General features: G+C 38.8%; 1 protein-coding gene across 1 annotated transcript in view; it reads right to left on the reverse strand.

The window, feature by feature from the left end:
* The window catches only part of LOC116512153 (ras-related protein Rab-10-like), a 44,301-nt gene that overhangs the window by 16,713 nt on the left and 3,243 nt on the right, over positions 1–24,345 (reverse strand). The window contains exons 2-4 of the mRNA XM_032222465.1: positions 8,855–8,915; positions 8,101–8,239; positions 4,020–4,109 (exon numbers count right to left, since the gene is read on the reverse strand). Of these exons, the coding sequence (XP_032078356.1) occupies positions 4,020–4,109; positions 8,101–8,239; positions 8,855–8,915 (290 nt within the window). The remainder of the gene's footprint in view (positions 1–4,019; positions 4,110–8,100; positions 8,240–8,854; positions 8,916–24,345) is intronic.

Genomic DNA, 24,345 nt, shown 5'->3' on the forward strand with positions numbered 1-24,345 from the left:
AGCCGTAGTCGCAACAAAAGGAGCAGGGACGTAGCTCTGGAGGTCTGAGAGTCCAAGTCCAAGTTCGTAAACAAAGTAAACAAAAAGAGCCAGATGGTAAAGATGGTAAAAGAGGGAAGGAGACTCCATAATCATTGAGGTAATACAGGAGAGGGGGGGCGCCTGGGGGAGGCGTAACGGCGACAACAAAGCCTGCCGAACGGTCCCCTTTGGTGCCATCCGAGGCCGCTACCCCCTCCCTGACACGATAGTCCCCTGTTCAGTCCAGTCCAGGGGACTACTGGGTCTCCCGCCCGGGGAATAGAGTTGTAAGGCGCCAGCCTCGTTAACACTGCCGGAAGCAAAACAAACTGGCATAAGTCCAAGGGCTCCTCCAGGCTCCTCTCAATCGCAAAAAACAAAGCCAGATGTCTGGAAAAAGCCAGAAGATGTCTGAAACGTCGCAAGCTGATAAAGCGATGGGGGGGGGGCACCTGGGAGGAACGCGGCGGCGGCAAGCAAGGCAAGCAAGGCCAGCTGCCAGATCTCTTCAGTGCCATCCCGGATCAGCCACCCCCTCTCTGGCACGGTAGTCTGCTGCGAGTCTAAGTTCAAGGCTTCCCCCAGTCGAGGAGTCAAACAGCGAGGTCGAAGGACGCTGGGGCCATTGAAAACTGCCGGGAAACGGTGCCATCAGCATGCCGCCATTCCTTTACAGCCAGATGGTAGGAGGACTACCGAGGGCGGTCGCATGGACTGGGAGCCGCTCGAAAAACGGCAACCCCCCAATAACCGCCTGCTCGTGTCCCCTGGATCACCCTCTACCATTGGGGCTCCTTCCCACATGGATTCTGGCTAGGTTCGGTGGTATTTTTAGTGTCTTTTCGCCTACCTAGTCGGAGCGGGGAAGAAACGGCAGCCATCCACAGTTTGCACATGCGCACAAGAAGACCGCTGGTGCCCCCTGGAGTCCAAACGGCATAACTCAAAATTGAAAACAACCAAGAGGGCAATTGAATGCAGTTTTCCACTCGTCTCCCTCTTTAATTCTGACCCGATAGTATGCTTCCCGCAGGTCCAATTTAGTGAAGAGCTTCCCCTTCCCTAGTTGCGCTAGCATGTCCTTCATCAGTGGTAAAGGTAGAGATTTTGGGCAGAAATGCAGTTAAGATTTTTAAAGTTCACACAGAGACAAAAGGAGCCATCTTTCTTCTCTCTGAATAATACTGGAGCTGCTACTTTGGGTCTAGCTGGTTCCTGGGGCCACAATAAAAGTTATTAGGTTCAAATCTGTAGTACATAAAGGTTGATATTCTCGAAGATGGTACATTTGTTGCTTATAACCAGCAGATACTTTACATTAAAAGTGATGAAAATAGACATCATAGTGGAGCATATGGTGCAGCATATGTTTTCAATGCAACCATAATCATGTTTAGTTGTTGAGATACCCAGTAAAAAGATCAGATAGTAAATGATGTGAAGTATCTTTGCCAGACTGAACGGAACCAGATAAACCTACAGAATTAAAAATAATTTATACTACATTCCAAAGTATGTTAAACTTTAATAGTATGTTTTCAGTTGATAGTAATCCTATAGATCTGTGAGAGCGAACCTATGGCACGTATGCCCGAAGTGGCACATGAAGCCATGTCACATAGCATGAGCGGCATTGCCTGTCCCTCTTCCAGGTTTCTGGCGTGTATATGCATGTTACAATCAGCTGGCCTCAGTGCATGCAGCAGTGCCAGAAACCGGAAGAGCTGGTCTTCTGTTTTCCAGCATGAGCATGCGCAACAACCAGCTGATTGTCATACACGCCAGTAACCAGAAGACTAGCTGGCCGGTGCACACGCACGTTCTGGAAACCGGAAGTTCATTTTCCAGTGCACACATGCCCATTGGGCAGCTCCTCTTCAGGGTCGCATCCCAGACGAGCACACACACACACACACACACACACACACACACACTCCCTTTTTGGCACTTGGTGCCAAAAAGTTTCGCCATCACTGCTATAGATAGTTCTCATAATCCCTGTTAATGCTTCTCTGTAGATAAACCCCACCCCGCCAGCCATCAGTGAGTCAGCAAAAGTAACTAAATAACATGATTTCAGATGTTTATTCTACAAGCCACCATATGGGAACCCCTACATTTCAAATGCAGCTTCTATAGGAGACATTTTGGAAAAAATAGGAAAGTTGGGGGGGGGGGACAACTGCTTTTTTGAGTAGCAAATATCATTGAGTCACCTGAATTCAGTATAGCTCCATGGCAAATATCTTTATTTTTATTTTATTTCCATGGGGAAAGCAGAGAATTTATAGCTATTTTGAACACCTGTAATTATTGCCTTCCTCTAGTTTCTATAATTGATTGTTTGGAATAATAATAAAGACTCACTTGTGCCAGCAAAAGCAAATCTAAGGGAAGCAAATTAAAACATGGATAACAGGAAGATTTCTACAACCTCGCCCAAGTGAAAGTCCTTTTCCTGCTATGAAACTTGCATTAAAAGAAACGTAGAAAGTGTTGTGTGAATGAGAAAAGAAAGTGTCTTGGGTTTGCACACTAACAACTAGGTTTCAACCCAGCATGTTATGTGAAGTCAGTCCATGTGATGAGTTTATGGTTCAGTGTACTGCATGAATCCAGATAAGTTTCATTTAAGAGGCAATTCAGAACATAAAGGAAACTGAGGCAAGAGGCAGATTAAGGAAAGGAAACCATGGATTTTGTTCCACTAGTAAGCTAACAATTGTAGGGTAGTCATAGAAAATTGGAAAATGAGCTGAAATACTTAAAGTGAACGAATGAGATATCTCAACACTGCCACCTTGTGATCATTTATTATGATAATTTTTACCATAGCTGTGTTGTCACAAATACTTAAAAAAGAACTTCTGTAATTTTCTTGAATGCTACTTGAAATACCTGTCATACCAAATTCAATCTATAGTATGAAGGTGTTTTTTTTCCTGGGGTATGTCTATTGGATGATTGTTTGGGCCACTTTCTCTTTTTATATTCATTTGAGAAGTTATAAAATTCAGGAATACTGATTTTTGACAACCGAGTCGGAAGGAATTCTGAGAGCCACAAATGAACTCGTTCCCTTTTGCATCCAGGGTGAAATATTCAAGGGAGATATTATTTTAAAATATTAAATATGTAGAGAGTGGAAGAAGACAGAAATAAAATAATTTCTGAAAGTGTTCTATTTTCTATTTAACTTTTTTTTTTTGTAAGATTGTAGGGCATAAAATAAATCTTAGCAAGCAGCTCATGGGTTTTTTTTTTCAAAATCTCTAACAAATTTTAAATGAATTGACTTGTCTCATACTTTCTAATTTATAATGAAATCCAATTATGATTTAACCTTAGAGCGGACAAAATATAAATGCATCTATACTGTACTCACTGTGAAGAAAATTGTATGTCATTTCTTAAATATTTTTTCCTTTGTCTGTTTATTATTTTTCTTTATTTTTCCTATTGTCTAAAATTGTATTGTTTTTATCTTGTTAAAAATTTAAGAAGAGTTTTTAAAAAACTATTGAAATTAAATGTACTCTTTCTGTTGTTAATAATAGCTTCCGTTGCTAATAGGTCATTGGAGCATTCAGTTGGAAGACAGTGTTAAAGCAAATTTTGAATCCATATCAGGGACAACTAAAGGCAACAAGAAAAGTATAATCCTGTGAATAGAAGCCCACCCTTACACCCTTGGATTCCACTCTATAACTCTACCCATAATATTTTAAATGCAGTGTTTTATAATATTTTTAAAAATTGGATGAAATTAAGAAAAATAGAAGTTTTAGATTTAATTTCTAAGCATTTTTGCTACTGGTTTATTTTTGCAGAAGGAGTATTGGAAATAATTCTTTGCTATATTGTCCTTTAGTATTGAAACAGGCTGCTATTCTGCGATAGTAAACAACTGCATTTATGGTCATAATGCATGAATATATTTTTAAAATGTACCCTAAAACATTTAAGCAACAAGGCAATCACTTATAATACATGCCTACCTTTTCTCCTTTGTTTTTTGAAATTATACGTTCTGCCTCCTTATCACACTTGTTACCCAGCAGTATTATGTCTGTATTTTCACCTACTTTCTATAAATAGACAGAATATGAGTATGAATAAATTGAAATATAGTTGTAGTATTCTTTTGCCTAGTCTTACAATATACATTTTCTCTATCTGAAAAGTAAAAACTTATTACACCCAAATAGACAAAAAATGTAAACCTGAGGAAAACATCAACCAATCAAGAGAACAAATATTCAATGAATGAAACTGAACAAATGAATCATCTCATTCCTTATTTGCTTCCAAGTTAATTATTATAAGGGAACTGTCCACTTCTTAGCTCATTCTGGCATTGCACATATGTTAAGAACTGCACAACATTTCTACAAATGTTTAGGAAAACTTGAGCCAAGCCAGATAGCTATTAAAAATAGTCACAAATTGCAATTATGCATGAAATATTTTTAAAACAAGCCACCTATTACTCAATACAATATGAACTTGGAAATTTATATGCAATGTATCAAAGTATGGAACTTTTCTACTTCATTTCAACATTTATAGATCTCAGTTCCCACCCAAGGATTCCAAGAATTGAAGTGGTCAGATTAGCCTTAAAAAGTCTATAGAAATCACACTCACCCTATAAGTTTTAAATAGAATTATGCTAAAGCCAGGAAAGTTAAACTAATTAACTCTTAACAAAAAGAAAGACATGTAAATAGAATAAAACAAGAAGACCACTTGCTTTGCATCTGTTAAGTTACTTGAGTACAGTGATCTCATATATTTTAGCGTAAAACAGAAATATCGCCCCAACACACAGAAAATATGCAAAGGAACAGCATTATTATTCATGACAGTCAATAGAGTTATTAGTATCCCGCATACCTACTCATCATAACTGTATTGCTCAGTTTTAGCAGCAGAGCACTAGATAAGATTTATTAAGGTCTGCCATTTCATCTTTTCAAATTTACTCAACTAATCTCATTTCATAAATGCAGCTGATGTTCAATATAATGCAGTTTCTAAAATGAAATAACCTCATTATCAGAGTACAGGCTTAAAATAATGAGTCAATCTAACCTGTGGTGGACCAAAATGTTGATTTTTTTTCCCCAATAGGCACTGGAGCTTTACTCATTAAAGTCAATAGCTCCCCTACATAAAATTATATTACATTCCTAAAATACAGAATTGTGAATAGATAAGTATATCATATAATAATTTGTATTAATTAGAAAAGATTTAATTTTATTTGCTTTCTAAAAACTGACTAAAATTCTTACATTTAAAAACAAACTATAAAATTCTTCTCTACTTTTCAGATATGTGTATCTTTATTCAATATTGAATTAAAGCAGTCATATCAGAAAATACATTTAAAAAATTTCTGCAAAAATACATTTACATATTACTTTAAATTAAAATCTTAACACAGATTCCTTCCTTGTGGTACTATTTGCCCAATTCAGATAATCAACATTGCTTTGAGAAATCAAGAATTTAATTTGGCTTCTTTTCCCATTTATTCCTTAAATCAAGAGCAGATAGCTTCTTTATTATAGGAGAACTTGAGTCTGATTTTTCAGCTCTAAAAACTAAGAACAATTAATTCATATTCTGGATTCCTTATGAGCAGCATTATGTTTTTTATCAGCCACTAGGAGGAGTAGTTCAATAGTAGTTTTCCACATTAGCATACCAAAGTAATTGATTACATAGAGACTCAATACAAGGGCAGCCTTGCTCTGGATTATCTAAAAAATCTGGGAGCCTAAGCAGATCTGCTATTTAACATATCTTTGCAATTAACATGCAGTGAGATGTGATTTGACACAAACACTAACAGCTGCTTGAAATTATTACTGGTAGTGGAACTGAAGAAACCACGGTTTTCTTTGCTTATCTGCTTTTTAACCTCATTTTATCCTTTTTCTACTTTTCAAATAAATGTTTTATTCCTTAATTGTTAATCATTCGAAATCACCTGGTGGATTAAAGTTTACACATAGCCACTTAATTAGGAGGCAAGGAATTAATTTTGCTTAGGAGCAAAGAGCATTAGAAAAACATATTTTGCCCAATAAAAATAACTACAGATATTGTTCACATCCAAACAATACACATAATACAAAAAAAAAAGAAGACACAACAGCACTTTTGTATACCTCATGCATAGAACAGGAACATGTACTTTGTACTACAAAATACATTTTAATTGCTTGAAGGAGATTAATTCTTGCTATTAAAAAGGAATAGCAAGAAATTGAAGTGTCCTTAAGAGGGCTCCCTAAGATGCATAAAGTGCTTCATAAGCCATAAGCTACTAACATGAAGATTGCAATTTTGTAAATACATCATTTCTTTCAGTTAGATTAGCATGCAGTTCGACAGGTTATAGTGACTCATCTAAAAGGCCTAATATTTAGCTCAGGTTAAGTGCTAGAGCAGAATATTAAGGCAAAAATACTATAATTTTTTAAAATCTAAAATGCATGTTCACCTAATGAAATTGTAAATTTGAAACAAATTGGGGGAGGTGCTTCTATTTCATAATAATTAATACATGGATTTCAACACTACAAAATAAGAATTGCTGGTTTTAGTACCTTTATAAAATAATATATAATATGATAGACAGTAGCATACAAAATTAGCTATCAAGCCATTAGCAAAGCTGGCTAAAGAGAACTTTAACTGTTACAGGAACATTTCAGTGAATATAATATCAAAGTAGCAATAGCATATGAAGTTTATTAACATCATACCTAATTGTGGGCTTTTTGAAAATATCCAATTAACTCTTATAATAAAGAATGGATTAAATGACTCCAATCTAAATGCAATAGACTTTTCTTATATTTTTGCAAACAAGCCTATCAAACCAGTAAATATGATTAAGTTAGAATGTAGTAGATAAAGTATTCTTTACAGCCAAAGGCCAAGGCTAGCAAACATTTAGAAATAATAAAATATTGTATAAAGACAATAGGTTTCTGGCTTCTCGGCATATTAATCAATACTTTTCCAGATAAGAATCAAATTGTCCTTTATTATTATTCTTAAGACAATGTTAGGTTTATTCAGATGTTTACTAATATCTAATGTCACATAATTTTGTAACATGGTATATTATTTTTAACTGAAAGAAATATGGAAATGTAAAATAAATCTGTGCTATCTGGGAAGTCACTCTTTCTATAAAAATTAGCATATTCCACAATAAAAAATATATTTGCTATTGTTTTTGATCCACAAGTTTATGTATGTTTCTTTAAGTAAAATGTTACTAAATTTACCATGTAAAACTACCAAAGTAGCAAGTGAAATTTTGATTTAGCAAACTCCCTCTTATATTTAGTGAGTAAGCAAAAAAGAATAAGCCATCCTAGTTGGAAAGACAGATGAGCCACTTTCTGATTCTACCAATTTAGGATCTAATTTCTTGTTGAAGGTTTACATCTTTAATATATTGTCATGGAGCCATTACTGCTTATTTATAACCCAAGGAAAGTAAATATTCAGGGGATAATCCAAGGGAACAGAATTTTAAAACTATACACTGTTTCTAACTATACACTGTATTTACCTAGATTGAAATTTATTAAGATATATAGACAAATAGACAAGCCAATGGGAAAAATTATTTTTACTTAATTATTTTTATTTTATGTGTGTGGGGAATTATGTACAGCCAATAATTGGCAATTGCTATCCAATATCTCTGTTTTCAACTTTCAACTTTGTGCACTCCAACCATCTGCTATATATCTGGATAATTGTAAAATTCTGCTAAGTAATTTTATCTGTAAGGATTCCATAATTGAAATAGAAGATAAATGAGCACCATACTAAAGTTGGGACCCTGATTTTGTTTACAACAATTTAATGCTGGAAAATACCAATTCCTCCACCCCTAGCCTCCATAAAGAGAAAATATTCAAAATAGCTGCTGTGCTCCTTTGATTTCCTGTGCTGTATGTGCCATTTATGGATTCAATCTTGTGATGGAATCTCCAGCTAGACTCAAGGGAGGGATGAAAAGAGGCCAGGAGAGCAGAAGCTTACCTCATATATATCTTTCATCCAGTGTGAAATTCCTTGAAAGCTTTTTCCATCTGTGATATCATAAACAAGAACAAATCCATGTGCTCCTCGGAAAAAATTAGTAGTTAATGTATGAAATCTTTCCTGGCCAGCTGTATCCCTAAAATAAATTATAATAGATAATTTAGCACTATTTTTCACCGCAGAACTGTAGACAAAGAGCCACGTGTACTCAGTGCAATTACAGTATCTATGAATTAAAAGTAGAAGCAGGACTGACTTGTGGAAATTCGAATGATCCTGTTGGTTTTCCTTTGATATATATCTTAGGCCTTCTACATGAGAAAACTGTTCCAGAGCAGATACTGGAATCTTGGCTATAGAAAATATTCTTAATCTGAAGACTTTTGCCCTATGAAATAAAGTTTCTTTTCACCCAGTTTATGGCCTATTCTGAATACATCAGAACCAGTCTAGTGCTGTGTTTAAGGTACCAGGGTATAATCTGGGAGACCATGAGATCTAATCCCATTCTGAGGCACAAGCCACCTGCGTGCTTTGGGCCAGTTACTCAGCCCAGGAAGGAGGCAATGGCAAATCACTCTCCAAATTTTGCCAAGAATTCTGCCTCATCCAAGCAGTCACCAGGAGTCAAAAATTGACTTGACTGGCATAGTCAATCAATGTGCATACACATTAGGCTTGTAAGTGTATATATCCTGATGCATATATCAAGAATTAGACCAAAGCTAATTATATTCCTTATAAAACTTACCATATTTGAAGTTTCATAGTTGTATTATCACATGAAATTGTTTTTACTTTAAAATCAATGCCTAAGAAGAAAAATACAGATTTATGAATGTAACTCTTAATAAGAAAGTAAATCAAAAGACAGAAAAAAATAATCTTATCAAGGGGATTGCACAGTAAAAGAGCAATTTTCACATAAATGGAAACTCCACAGCTATATTTTCCCATTGAGAACTCATCTCATCGTCAGAAACATTCTGCAGCACACTCTAACTGAATTAAATTATCTTTTTGCATTTAATGCACATTTAGAAGTCTGGTTTAGTTTAAGTTCAACAAGTGATTGTTTTTTTAACACTTCAATTCCAGAAAGATAACATAAAAAATGAAAATTATTATCTAAGTCCAATACATTGATATTTCTGCACTGTAAGATCTATAAAATAAGAATAAAGTGTGCCCTTATTGTCGGGAGCCAGCTGTACAAATTAATGGTTGAATTCCTTTTGAGCAATAGCTGATGCAGCATCTAAAAGGGCACAATAAAAACAGGAAGGTCACTTTCAAAATACTGGGTTGGAAATGCTTAAAAATAATAAGTCAACAGGGGATTTCTAGTCCTACAGAAAACATTTTATATTTGACATAAATTTTAATAATAAATTGACATGAGATTTTTATTTATAAAAAGACAGCTAAAGTGCTGAATCAGACAAAAACTTAATCTAAATTAAAATAAGGCATATTGACTTATTAAATCAACTTTACGTCTATTGACCTAAGGGCCAATGAATGTTAGTGAAAAACACAAGTCAATAAGCATTGCACGCATGAGTTATTCATAGCTTTATATAAAAATTTAAACAAATTTCACAAAAGGACAAGGTTGAAATAAGGAAAGAGGGAAAGAAATAAGAACCAGTTGCATCACCAGTAGTACTAAGCAATCCGATTGCATGGCTGTATAAAAGTTAAACCTATCATTATGTATCTTCCCTAATTTTCATCCTGCCTTTTAAATGTTATTATAAATATGGTACACAACAATCCAAATCTAATTCTAACAGGTATACCTAGACTCCTTCACCAGGAAGGAAGTTAAGGAGATACTTATATTTCAACATCTTATTCTTTCCAGTATAGATGAATTATCACAACTCCCCAAACACGACATACCCTCTGAAGTTAACTCAAAAGATTCCTTTATTAGGAGGGCCAGCAGCCCCAGAAAAAAGTTTCTCTCTCACTGCAGGCTAACAAGTCCACCTGGCCAGAGATCAATAGTTTTCTGTCACATCTATTCATCTCTGCCCCCTGCCTTTTATCCCCAGAGCTACGGTGGAGCTTCGCTAGCAGCAGTGGAGCTTCCTTCCCATGGATCAGCCCATGGATTTCCACTGCTCTCCTCTGCCTGCTTCGCATTCGCGCATCAGGCACTGGACTCAGCTGTTCTGCCTCATCAGCCAACTCCAGATCTGGGGGCTCTTCAATTACCATATTTTTTATTTCATTTTCATTTTCATTTTATACAATCACTTATATACTGTGCGTAACAAAAAAACAAAAAAAAGGGAAAAAAAATCCACCATAAAAAACCAACATAACACTTCAATCCCCCATACACCCTTTCTTCTCCCCCTCCAACTTTCATTTCTCCCCTCCAACATTCCCCTCTTCTACTTCCCTTCCCCCTCAGACATCTCCCCCTCCCTCCATCTCACCCTCCTTGCATTCTCCTCTCACTCCCTCTTTACTTCTCCCTCTTCTTTCCCTCTACTCCTCACTTTGGTGTATCCCTACAATTAATCTATTCAGTTTATTTTTTAGAAAATGAAAGAAAAAAGAAAAGAAAAGCGAGCAACAGTATACAAGTGCATTCTTATTGTTCTAAGAATTGAAACTGTATTTCCACCCTCCACCCTCCACCCTATAATCCCCCCTCCCTAACCCCCTTACGGCTTCCCAGGTCCCATACCCGGCATAGTTCTTTAACAAGCACTGGAGTGTAATAAGACCAACTAACTTTAAAATTAAAAGAAAAAAATAGAAAGAAAAAGACACACAAAAAAAAAGAAAAACAAGAAAGATCAATAAACCCGCTACATTAACACAGCTTCCCATCCTCTGTAAATCTTAAACAATGTGCCTCATTCCAAATTTCAGTTATTTTATTACTTGCAGGGTTTCAAACTCTATTAGAGCCAGGTAAGTTAATCAATTGGGGTTCTCCAACTAAAGGTCTCATTGCTTTATCTATCTATTCGGACCTTTAATTTATCTCTTTTTTATCCAAATATCCAAACCTTTCTATAAAACCATTAAACTCAAGTACTTCTTTCATTTTTCATTTCCAACACCTCCCATTCTGTCCTTACCCACATCCACATGTAAATTTTTTACCTTCCACCCTGCCTTTACCCATGTCCACATATATATTTTATCCGCGTCCATTGCTCCTCACATATTTACTCCACCTTCCTGGAGACTCTCTGACTAATCTTTCTTAACCTTATATTGAAATAGCAATTCATACAAACATCAGCTTGCATTCTAGCCCCAAGTAGTCTAGTTAAGCTTTCGCTACCCTTCCATCTCCCACGCAGCTCCCAACTCCGTTCGTCCCAAACCACAACTCAAGATCGCGATCTCCGCTCTCCTCGCCTAGGAAAATAATTCATGCGCAATTTGAGTTAGAGTTCAAACAAATCTTATATACAATATATGTCCACAATCAGCAGCGCTTCTTTCAGCCTCCATATCTCATCATCGATGTACAACTTTTCCATTTTATACCAGGCAGAAATCATGAAGTTTTAAAAGCATCGCTAAGTCTTTATTCTTTACTCTTCTGCCCTTCCGGAAGAGGAAAGCAACACCCTCCGCCTTGTGGCCACGTGTCCCGCTGCTTGTCTTCTCCTTCTCCTTGTCTCTCTCCAGGTCCGGATGAATCAGGAAGTCCCGCCTTCAAAGTCTTGTAATAAAATTCTCGGGCTTCACAGACAGAGTTAAAGCGATGTTTTTGATTCTCAAATGTAACTGTAATGCCAGCCGGGACTTCCCATTTGTATGGAATCTGAGAATTTCTGAGTTCTTCAGTTAAGAAAATGTAGTCTCTCCTTGCTCTTAATATTTGAGATGGTATTTCTTTAAAAACAATCAAGTCCTGTCCATCAATTCTCAGCCTCTTGTTGTAAAGCCTCTGTATTATCACATTTCTGGATTCCCTTGTGGTGAAATATATAATTATGTCCCTCGGAAGCTGTCGCTGTTTTGCTACCCACGAATTCTGGCGGTAAATTTTTTGGATCTGCCAATCAAAGTTAAGTCCCGGACTTCCCACCGAACGGCTAAGAGCCTCAAAGAAGATCTGTTTCAAATTCTCCTGTTCCTTTTCACGCAGTCCTCTAACTCTTATTGCAAACGCAGTCTTATTATAATTTATCATGACAAGTTGTTTTTGAGCATTTTCAATTTCCTGTTGTAACGTTTGGATTTTGGATGTCAAATTAGAGTTGGTTTCTTCCAAAAGTTCCAATTTATCCTCCGTTTCAGCAATATAATCTGTCATAACTGTCATTACTCCGATCATATCCTCCTTTGCTTGAGCAATTTTAGCATCAAATTGATCATATAAATCCGATATCAGTTGATTAATTTCCTGTCTGAAATTATTAAGCGTTTTGAGAAGAAATTCTTGTGTTAACAAATCTCCAGTGGAGAGCGTAGGAGGCAAGGGCAGCGACTTCATAGCAATTTTTTGAGATGTGTTATTAAGGAAGCGCTTCTGCTTAGATTTGGGAGCCATTCCAAAAAAAATAAAAAATAAAAACAAGCAATCAAGCAAGCCAACAATCAAAGTCTCTGCTCCCCTCAGTTAATCTTTTAACAGTTAATACGGAGAAGCCTTCAGGAGAGTAGGGCTGACTAAGTACGTCACATCAAACACAAAAGCTATAAGATCGCCATCTTGTGACGCAGCTAGAAAAGGGAGCCTTTTACAAAATTGAAGCTGGTATTTTGGATAATAATAGAAGAAATTCCTCAGGAATGGTCCCTGCCCGGATTAAATTTTAAATAGCTTAGCTTTGTCCTGGGGGGGGGGCAACCTGCCTAGGGCTGCAAAAAAGCAGCTGCGAAGAACTGGCTGGAGTAAAAGCTCAGCTAATGTTGAACCTCTTCTCCATTCACAGCGGAAAAAAAGGCTGTGAATTACAAAGAGATCCTAACGACTGAACTTCTCCCTGCCCCTTTCTGCCAGAAAGGGGAGATATCTATAGATCTTATAAGATATACAGACCAGAACTCTGAGAGGAGCTCCGTTGAGCTCCCGTCGGCGACAGGCTCCTCCCCCAGAAAGCGGAGGCAGATCTGGGGGCTCTTGACTCTCCATCTGAGGGCTGACAGACAATCCAGGCTCCACCTCTGTCTCTCTCTGTCTCTCTGCCAGCTCCATTCCCTCTTCCCTTTCAGAGCTTTCAGATTGCCTTGATGCCGACCCTGATTTCCATACTTCTTCTGATTCGACTACTGGAGGGGCCGGCGGCCAGCAGGCCACAACACAGTTTCTCTCAACCTTACAACTGGACAGAGGGGTGGCAGATGGGCACCTATCTCCCAGTTGTTAAGGTTGAGAAATACTGTATTATCAAGTATGATTGAGACCTTGATAAAGAATAATAAATGGCACACTGTATCCTCAGTTCCTAAGCAGTCCATCAGGCGCCTGGTTCCGCCGCAGGCGCCTGATGGACCCTATGGGATTTCAGACGGCACTTGGAGAAATACCTGACGCTCTCGTCCACAGTCTGGTGGAGTCCTTAGTTGCTGCTTGGAATATAGCGGCGGCAGGGGCTCTAAACCGGATTGCGCCTTTGCGGCCTCTCCGAGGCAGCGGATCCAGGAGGGCTCCTTGGTTTACCGAGGAACTCCGGGAGATGAAGCGCCAAAAGAGACGCCTAGAGCGCCGCTGGAAGGCCAGTAACTCTGAATCAGACCGAGCACTGATGAGAGCCTATATCAGGACCTATCTCGTGGCAATACGGGCGGCGAAATGTGCGCATTTTGCCACTCATGGCATCCACTGAATCGCGTCCAGCCGCCCTGTTTAGAATAACCCGCTCCCTCTTGAAAGGGAGGGATGCGGATGACCCTTTACAGGGTAGAGCTGAGGAATTTGTTCAGTTTCTAACGGATAAAGTCGCTCGGATTCGGACAGATCTGGACTCCAATTGCACGGTACCAGCCGAGGTACCGGGGAAAGGTCTTGAGAGGATTTTATGGAGCGAGTTTCAACTTGTTGCTCCTGAGGAAGTGGACAAGGCCATGGGAGCGGTGAGTGCCTCCACTTGTATACTGGACCCATGCCCCTCCTGGCTGGTCTCGACCAGCAGGGAGGTGACACGTGGCTGGATTCAGATGATAGTTAATACCTCTCTTCGGGAGGAATCCTTCCCGCTCCTCCTAAAGGATGCAGTGGTGAGACCCCTCCTGAAGAAACCTTCTCTGGATCCAGCCATTTTGAGTATCTATCGTCCAGTCTCCAACCTCCCCTTTGTAGGGAAGGTTGCTGAGAAAGTGGTGGCCTTTCAACTCCCGCGGTCCTTGGATGAAACCGATTATCTGGACTCCTTTCAGTCCGGTTTCAGGCCTGGTTACAGCACAGAAACTGCTTTGGTCACGCTGATCGATGATCTCCGGCGAGGCAGGGATAGGGGTCACTCCTCTATCCTAGTGCTCCTTGACCTCTCAGCAGCCTTCGATACCATCACCCATGGTATCCTTCTGCGGCGGTTACGGGAGGTGGGAATGGGAGGCACCGTTCTTCGGTGGTTCTCCTCCTACCTCTCAGACAGGTCACAGTCGGTGTTGGTCGGAGGGCAGAGGTCGACCCCTAGGCCCCTCAATTATAGGGTGCCACAGGGTTCGGTCCTATCCCCCCCCCCCATTTAACATCTACATGAAGCCGCTGGGTGAGATCATACGCCGGCACAGGATTAAATACCATCAATACGCGGATGATACACAATTGTATCTGTCCACACCGTGCCAACTCAGTGAAGCGGTAGAAGTGATGTGCCAGTGCCTGGAGGCTGTCAGGGTCTGGATGGGAACGAACAAGCTTGCACTCAATCCCGACAAGACTGAGTGGCTATTGATGCTCCCTCCCAAGGATGCTCCACCTATTCCATCTCTTAGCCTGGGGAGTGAAATTATACGCCCCTCAGAGAGGGCTCGCAATTTGGGAGTCCTCCTGGATCCACAGCTGACTTTAGAACATCACTTGTCGGTTGTGACCGACAAGGGGGGCCTTTGCCCAGGTTCGCCTGGTGCACCAATTGCGACCCTATCTGAACCGGGAGGCCCTTCGGATAGTCACTCACGCCCTCGTCACCTCAAGACTGGATTACTGTAACGTGCTCTACATGGGGCTGCCCTTGAAGAGTGTTCGAAGACTTCAGTTAGTCCAGAATGCAGCCGCGCGAGCGATTGTGGGTGCACCGAGGTACACCCACATTACACCTATCCTCCGCGAGCTGCACTGGCTTCCTATCGGTCTCCGAACACGCTTTAAAGTGCTAGTTGTTACTTTTAAAGCCCTACATGGCATCGGACCTGGCTACTTGAGAGACCGCCTCCTGCCAATCACCTCCCATAGACCTATTAGATTGCACAGATTAGGCTTCCTCTGGATTCCATCGGCCGGTCAATGTAGGCTGGCAACCCCCCTGGGGAGGGCCTTCTCTGTAGCTGCTCCGGCCCTCTGGAACGATCCCCCCGTTGAGATCTGGACCCTTACCACCCTTCCAGCCTTCCATAAAGCGACGAAGACCTGGCTGTTCCGGCAGGCCTGGGGCTGTTGAATTGTCCAGCCCCACCCTAGGTTGTGATTGTTATTGTAATTTTAAACTGCTGTTTTATTTTTTTTGTATCCCCCTTCCCTTTTTTATTATAAGCCGCCCGGAGTCTTCCAAGAATGGGCGGCATACAAATAAATAAATAAATAAATAAATAAATAAATAAATAGGGAAATATTTCTTTCCAGACTCTTGGGTAGCTACTAAACTAGAGATGGAACTGCAGAAAATTTAAGAGGGTTGTCCTAATCCATCTCCATATTTTGCTGGTCACTTTCTAAGATAACTCAATCAACACTAACTTGCATGCTACCATGCAAAAAAAGATGGGGTTTTCTCATATATTTTGATAAATGTGCACACTTTTTCTATGCACCTTGGATTTTTCCAACCATATTGATGCATTTCTTTTATTCTTCCATTGCCCTATTTTGCTTTCAAATCCTCTTTGAATCCACTGAATTGGCTGTTAATCAAAAGTGATATTTAACCTCCTGTCTTACTCCGTTTTTTTTGCTTATCAACTTTTGGTGGAAGCATTTCAGCTTCTGGAAAGACAGAGGTAACATACCATTGTTAGAACAATTATTGTACACTGTGCTAGGGCATACTTTCTGCAGTACAAAGTTAATGCATCTCTCACTTGTTAAAAATCTGGTTGGTATTCAAACAACAGTACATCTATTTCCTGCTCCACTTGGCTATTTGCAAATAAAGAAGCTATTCTTACGATGTTCAAGAAAGGAATATGACATTAATCCATCCAGCCCCTTAACTTTCCAAAATCCATATTCTAGCTCCCTTTTGCTGTTTTTCAAAAATTACAACTTTTCTTTTTAATACTTAAACATACATGAAATTTCTTTCATTCAGGGTAGAAGATTCTCCTGATGGTGTAATAGAACTGGATGTTTGGAAGATTCTTAATTTCTAAGAAGTCAATAATAAGCAATTTCCTAAAGTAATTAAGAGAGGAAGTGGGGGAACCGAGTATCTCTTTAAAAATTGGGCAGGATGATTTTTCCCTGGCTCCCAGAGCTTTCAAACCTGCTGGAAATCACTATTTTATAATCTCTTTGCAGGGAGATTCTATGTGGAGTAAACTTGTGGGTGACCCTTGATCCAGAGAGGAATTTTGAGGAGCTGATCCATTCACTAGGTTCTATTTTCACCAATTAGTTATTGTTGCCCTTGGAAGTCCAAACAGTTATACATTTCTCAATTACATGTGATGCTTCATGTATGTTCATCTCTGAGTAGATGAAAAGATGTAATGGAATGTAGGAATGGCCTTGGGGAAAGAGGAAAAGAGACACTGGCTAGGAAACAATCAGACAAGGAAGACTAGAGCCCCTAGTGACTGAATAGTCAGAGAAAGAAACTTAGGAAGAACCTGCCCTAATGCATCAAATGGTTAAAAATGGGTGGCAGGAAGTTTATGCTTTCACTTGCAAGATTCTATTAATAAAATAAAATTAGTTCATCTTTTCATGTTTCCTGTCTGATTTGCCTGGGCGGGCTGACAAAAGGACATTTGGGACAGTATAAATAAGTATGTAATTATCTGAAAATTCTAGGAGGAAAAAACAAGGCAAGAATGCATTTCAGTATTGCCACAAAGCAATTGAAATAATGTTCATGAAAACAGATGAAAATACATGATGCAACCGCCATATTTGGCCAGTATCTGGATGGAAGGCTGTGTGATATATGTATGCATATGTGTGTATCTGTATATGGGGAGTATGCAAGGAAGAAATGCAGAATAGAACCCTTGGCTTTTTATATTAGCAAGGATTCTATCAATAGGTTAAAAAATTAACCCAGAAGGAAAGGATTCTGTTGGCCCATAATTCCTCTGCAGATAAGTTTTGCCTCTAAAGAGTTCTAAAAACTCAGTACTTTCTTGTATATACTTCTCATTGTGCGTAATACAATATTCATTGCAAGAAAATATGTCACAGAATATTTCAAAAATTTATTTGGCGAAGCATCTCCTTGTTCACTTGGACATGCAAATCTTTCTTCCCATAAACTTTTTCCCTGGTGTTCAATGAGGTGCCATTGTTTAAACAAAAAACAGTTATTCTTTATAGTCTGCTATTCTCAATGTGATGAGTCTGCCTTATGATCCGTATAAGTTTAATTAGAAAACTATAGCTGCTTATAATTCACAAAAACTGCATAATTGAAGAGGAAGAAGGGCAACCATCCCTGAGAGTTTAAGTGCTGAATAAAGTGCTTTCAATGAAAATTTACTGTGAATGCTTTTTTGTTTTTTTAAGGAAAGCAAATCTTGAACAACTAAACGCTGCTACCCACAGCTGCAACCCTCCAATATTGCTAGCAAATTAGCAACATGCAATTATAACACTGGAATTGTGAGCAGGAGTTGAAGTGCCCCAAACTATGAGAAACAAGCATTTAAGCACCAAGAAATGACATTTCATCATATTATCTTACTCATTGTATTCCTTTGTCTCTAAGCAAAATGAGGGAACTCCCATTTCTTTCAGAGAGGAAGTTCTAGGGGGAGATGAGAGAGGACTTTGAGATGAAAAGAATTGCTGCCTCCAATTGAGAACTGATCTATCATTTAGATAATTACTTTAAAAAATTGACACTGAGCTCTTGCTACAAAGTTGTGTGATATTATATTTGCAGGACATCCATCTAAGAAACAGAACATTCCAACTTAAAGTCTGAATCTGCTTTGGTGCTGCTTCGGCTGCCATTGAAACGGGGAGGGGGGGGGGCTGGTATTTGGGAGGGGAATCATGATGTCCTGGAGGAAGATTCTAGATGCTGACCTGACCATCTTACTGCGCATGTGGAGGAGGGGAGTTTCCCGCCAAGGTTAACTGTCTGGCATTCCATCCTGGTGATGTCTTTTGAAGTTATCTCCCACCTGACAGTTGGGTGCATTATAATTGGACTATGGACTGGGATGCCAAGGGGAGGGGGTTGAATTATACATGATATTCTTTGCTTTTGCGCCTAATTAACCAGATTTAGCTTAGCTTTGCTACTGTTCGTTTATAATTCGTAAAAGTACACTTGATTTCAAACAAATGGAGTTGAGTGGTTTCTTTCCTGATTATTAAATGAAGTCGCAGCTGACAGAATCCCACTATGCTTCTCCCTCAGGCATTATGTGAATTCCTTCCATTTCTCTAATAAGTTGAGTTCATTGATGCGTAACCATTGTTGCAGCAGTTGGGGGGCTGCAACAAAGTCATTGACTCTTCTGACTCTCCCTACTATCCCAAAAACAGCTTCATTGGTGGGCCACTAAAATGGAGGACTTTCTCTTACTTTTTTAAAAAGGGAGAAACTGACAAGAGTTGTACTTCTAACCTAATCATGGTAAGAGTAGTAAATCTGTGTGTTTTTCACAGATGGATGCACCAAACCCTAAGGTGTCAAGTACTAGGAAGTAGAGGAGGGTTCATATAAAAGTTGTAACAATGGAAATCACATGCTTTCAATGTGGTATTTGCTCTCTTAGCATAGAAAGGAAAGGGGGCTAAAGAAGCAGGGAAATAACACCAGTTGGATATAATGCACAAACATCTTTAGTACAATGTCATTGTCATAGGTGAAGAATGAGTTGAAACTTGGACAACTACTTTTTAAGCTGAGTTCTTTCCAACCAGTTTTACCATGGGGTCAAGTAACTAAGGCTACTGTGCAGGAGAGTCCTGAGACTGGTAACCACTGCCCATTTTTCAGTTCGGGAGCAAAAGAGCAAGGCATGACTACACATTATTACCTATAATATTATTTGCAAGGAGGGAAAAACAGAGAATGAGAGATAATAGGCATAAATCGTATTTTTGGTAAGGGAATCATATCTGGATCTTCAAGCAGTATCTCAGTAATTTTTTTCACTCTTTCAAAAAACGGAAATTAGACAAAAGTCACAACAATAACTCACACTTTTAAAATCACCATCCAGCTCTGACATGGATCCTGACATCATGCTGATGTGAGCACAGCAATCACACCAACAACTGTTCCACTAAGTACAGTACATTCTACAATTTGATTGTGCATTGCTCTGTAGCCGACATACAACAGATGTACATAGCTATTGCTATGATGCAAATTGTGCACTGCTTTGTAGCCAATGTAAGCAACCAGTCTGCAGATTTCGAGCTATGCGCACTCAGTTTTAGCTATGCTTTAGCTAGAAAACAATTTGTAAAAGAGGATTTTAAAACAAGTCACATACTACAATAGGCCTTTTAAATATCAAGTCTAGCTGAAAAGTCTAGATCAATCCACAGCATGCATAAAGCTGCTGTATCTAAAACCTTCAAGACTTAGCTTTAGCTGATACTGCCACACGATTGATTTATAGTATAAAATGTTATGGATCTTATCTATTTTAACACTGAAATGATTGCTCAGGCACAAACATTTCAGTCATATTAAATGAAATTTCCACTTTTTTATGTCCCTTTATTTCAAATCGAAAAGTAACTCGTTTTATTATATTTTGTACATCTATATCTATTTCACAGGTAATTGTTTCGGTCATGCATCAAAAGAACCTTGAAAAAGCTATGCGACCAAAAGAAATGGAGCAATAGAGACAAACAGATAAGTTGTATCAGTGGGTTGTTGAGGTAAGATTTGGGGAGGAAAAAGTCAGGGTCATGCTCAATATTCCAAGATCATAGACTTCTCTCGCTGTATCATAGGACAATTCTTCCCACACCAATATCCACTAGTACTGCAGGTGCTACAAGAAGAGAATAGCCCTTTCTGCTCAGAATGGGCCAGGAGTGATTGATCCTCTATACCAATGATGGCTAACCTTTTTGTCATCACGTGCCAAAAGCGCTTGCATGAGTGCATGACAGCATGCCCACATGCTTGCACCAATAATGCAATGGATGCACGACCCTCACGCATGTGCACGCAACCCCCCCTGCTCCTCTGCCTCCATGCATGAGCCCCTCCCCCATTTTTTGCTTCCAGTTTGGTGCAGGAGGCTTCCAGGCCCAAAATGGCGCATGAAGGGACCTCGTGGGGTCCCTGCGTCCCATTTTGGCTTTCAGGTTGGGTCAGGAGGCCTTCTAGGCCGAAAACAGGGCATGGGCACTGCATGAGGCCCCAAAATGCAATGTGAGCACTCCCTGGGCATGTACACGTGCACACGTCCCCACATGCATGATGAAGCTGGGCTGGGGTGATGGCTGGCATGCTTGCAGAGAGGGCTATGCATGCAACCTGTGGCACACGTGCCATAGGTTCACCATCATGGCTCTATACCTTGGCTGCATTTTGAAATTAAATACAAGAGTGCATTTATTACCCTCAGCAAACTCCAACAAGACATGTTATCAGAATATTTTGAAGAGTTTAGCTGTGGCAGAAATATTTGCCCAAGGCAAAAACATGGTTGGAAAGAAGTGATTTTGTCTTTTCCATTTCAATTGCTGTAATGACTATCTATTTATACTGAGCAGTTTGCTGTTCTTATATGCCAAATGAAGGACAATTAAAACTTGGAGGCTGATTCTCATGTGCTATGAGAATGCTCAGTTTGGATATCACTACTTCTCTATCTTGCTGAGATCCTTTGATTCAAAGGTTCTGAATCACTTCTCCATCAGAATGATGTCCATTACATCTAATTAACTATGTTCCCCTTCACACATGTCCTGCATTGATCTGAGACTGATGATGCGCCCATGTCTCCATAATGCTAAAATATATCCAGAGATCTTTGGAAGTTGAGCTGATTAACTTTTAGCTCAATTGCTACTCCAGAGGTGATTCTGCAAAAAAGATGTATTTGTTCTGCATATAATGTGGGTTATTTCATACTGATGGGTATTATAGTCTTGTCCTCTCCCAAGATTTCTTTCTTCTTTTGCAACAAAGCACAACAGTAATTCCCCTGACACCATCCGAGATCAAGTTATTCTCAAAAGCAACGGGGAAAGGGGGGGGGGCTAGTGAATAGCAGACAAAGGCTGAGATATTTTCATCATACATGGTGGACTTTTCATTGCCCCAGTGCTAGGGAGAGCATTCAGTATTTGTGTGGCAGTGCAGTTCCACTGAAGAGACTCAAAAACATGACACCAGTGGCTATGTGGAAATTCTAGTCCTACCTTAGCTATGGAGCCTAACTGGATGTCTTTAGGCCAGTCAAACTCCATCAGTCTATGATGATCAGACTTGGGCAACAAGCCAGCCAGTCAATTCCTGTTGCATGCAACCAAATGGGTCAATACTTGGTTCATTCAAATAAAAAAGTGAAACCTGCACTTGCGGGGAAAAAATGCTAGGAAAGAAAAAAAAAGCACTACAGTGGTACCTCAGTACTTGTTGGTAATTCATTCCAGAACACACAATGAATACTAAAACCAACGAGTCCTGAGAAAACTCCCTGGCTTACCATGTGACTTGCTATTTTGGCTGGAAGAAATAGTGAGTCACAACGCAGCCAACATCAGCAAGTTCTTCCTTGTGCATCAACTACTGGGAGAAAGACAAGTGCCGGAAGAAAATTTCTGCTTCAAAATGCATAGGATACTGAATTCAATGAGTTTTTAAGCAGTCAAGTGCTTAAGGTGGTATTCAGCAGGTTCTGACCAGTTCTGGAGAATCAGTAGCGGAAATTTTGAGTAGGTCGGAGAACCGGTAAATACCACCTCTGACTGGCCCCATCCCCATTTATTCTCTGCCATCCAAGTCCCAGCTGATGGGGACGAAATGGGGATTTTGCAGTAACCTTCCCCTTGAGTGGGGTAGGAATGGAGATTTTACAGTATCCTTCCCCTGCCACACCCGCCACGCCCACCAAGCCACGTCACACCCACAGAACCAGTAGTAAAAAAATTGAATTCTACCACTGATGCCTGTATAGTATTTTCATGGAATAAATATAAAGATTGCAACACCCCTGACAAATAGCCATCCATCCTCTATTTAAAAAGATACAGTGAGGAAGGATTCACAATTTCCTGAGGAAATTGATTAAAAATTTATCACTAAGTCTTTTCCTGATAACAAACAAAATCTACTTCATTGTCATTTAAGCCCACTGTTTATAAGCCTACTTCCCGTTTCTCATGTTTTTCCTTTTGGGACCCGTAATATATTGGTTCTTCTCTGCACATGCTCCAGTTTGTCAATGTCTTTCCTAAAATATCAAAATCTGGGTATAATATTCCAAGTATCGATATCTCACATAACAGGAAGGAGTGTTGGATTTTGGGGAAGAAATGATAGACCGAAGATGATTCTGTGAAAAGCAGAGCAATGAACGTGTCATGATGAAGAGCCAGTGAGTAGACCAGCTCTTTGATATTTCTTCTCGGGACAAGAAGGGGACTTGAGATTGCCCAGAAGTGCTCCAGACAGTTGCTTGTCAGCCCCTTTGAAAAAACATAGGGTTCACATACTTCCTTTTCTAATCATTTTTGGAAATTGCTTATTAATTGTCTTTCAGCTATTTTGAATCTTTGGATTGATAGCTTTTATAGCATAGCATCTGGTGAGTTTCTTTTAATCCTTAGAAAAAACAAGTTTTAAACACAAGCTAAAAGAGTTAATAAAAAAAACAACAGCAAAATAACTTTGATCAGAACTTTGGTTTTAGAAAGTTACAAATGGATTAAGAGACCAGATAAATTTGAATTGAGATTTGGAATTAATTAAAACAAATCCTTTCCATGGGAAAATACTTTTATTGTAATTCTTTTAAAAACATAATGAAACTTTAAAAAATTGACACTAGAAGAAACTAAAGATTACAATTTAAGGAAAAAACTCTGTCTCAACTTTCAAATACAGAATGAAGCAAAATATTGTATTTTAATATTGGTCATATTAAAAAAGATTTTTGAACAATGGACCCAGAAACTAATTTTAAGACTTTCTGCCTCTATATAGACTCTGTTTAAAGGGAATAAAGATCAAGACATTTAAAAGTAAAGGAAGGAATATAAAGTTGGTCTATCTGATCAAGATTAAAATAAATATGTTGTTAACTGTGGTAACCCTTAAAGGACTTCTGAAATCAAGACTGAAATGATGAGGCTTTTTGGATTTTTTTAATAGATAAGAGATGGAATATGGGAAGATCATTAGTTACTAAATAAGTGATAAGTTACTAAAATTGATTATATTGTTATAATTTCTTTACTTTATTACATTCTTATTTTCTCCTTTTTTTCTTTTTCATTTTCTGCATCTTCTATTGTTCTTTGTATTTTTTTTAGTTTGTATTAGTTTTTGTTGTAATTGTAATTTTTAGTAAAATTACTATTAAAAAGAATAAATGTTTCAACTTCAATAGCACATAAGTCTTCTATTCTGTTATATTAATCAGTCCCTTTGTTTCTATCCTCAATTTTAAATTCCTTTATTTAGTGTTAAAATTTTTAGCTAGTAGTCATCAAAGATTTTTCCTGCCCTATGTATGCAACCCTACAGTCTACATACTATGCATGATACTTTTCTGCAATCAAGCAAATTGGCTTTTTAATTAATAACAAGAATTTGTTCAACCCAGACTGAATGTGAACTTGCTGAAGTATTATAGTTAGATGTTATCATGCACATAGATTGCAAATTATCATGCCAATGCAAATGTTTGTGAATTGTCATATAATCCTTTTCTTGAAAAATGTTATTG

The sequence above is a fragment of the Thamnophis elegans genome, chromosome 8 (genome assembly GCF_009769535.1).
Source record: "Thamnophis elegans isolate rThaEle1 chromosome 8, rThaEle1.pri, whole genome shotgun sequence".
Classification (NCBI taxonomy): Eukaryota; Metazoa; Chordata; class Lepidosauria; order Squamata; family Colubridae; genus Thamnophis; species Thamnophis elegans.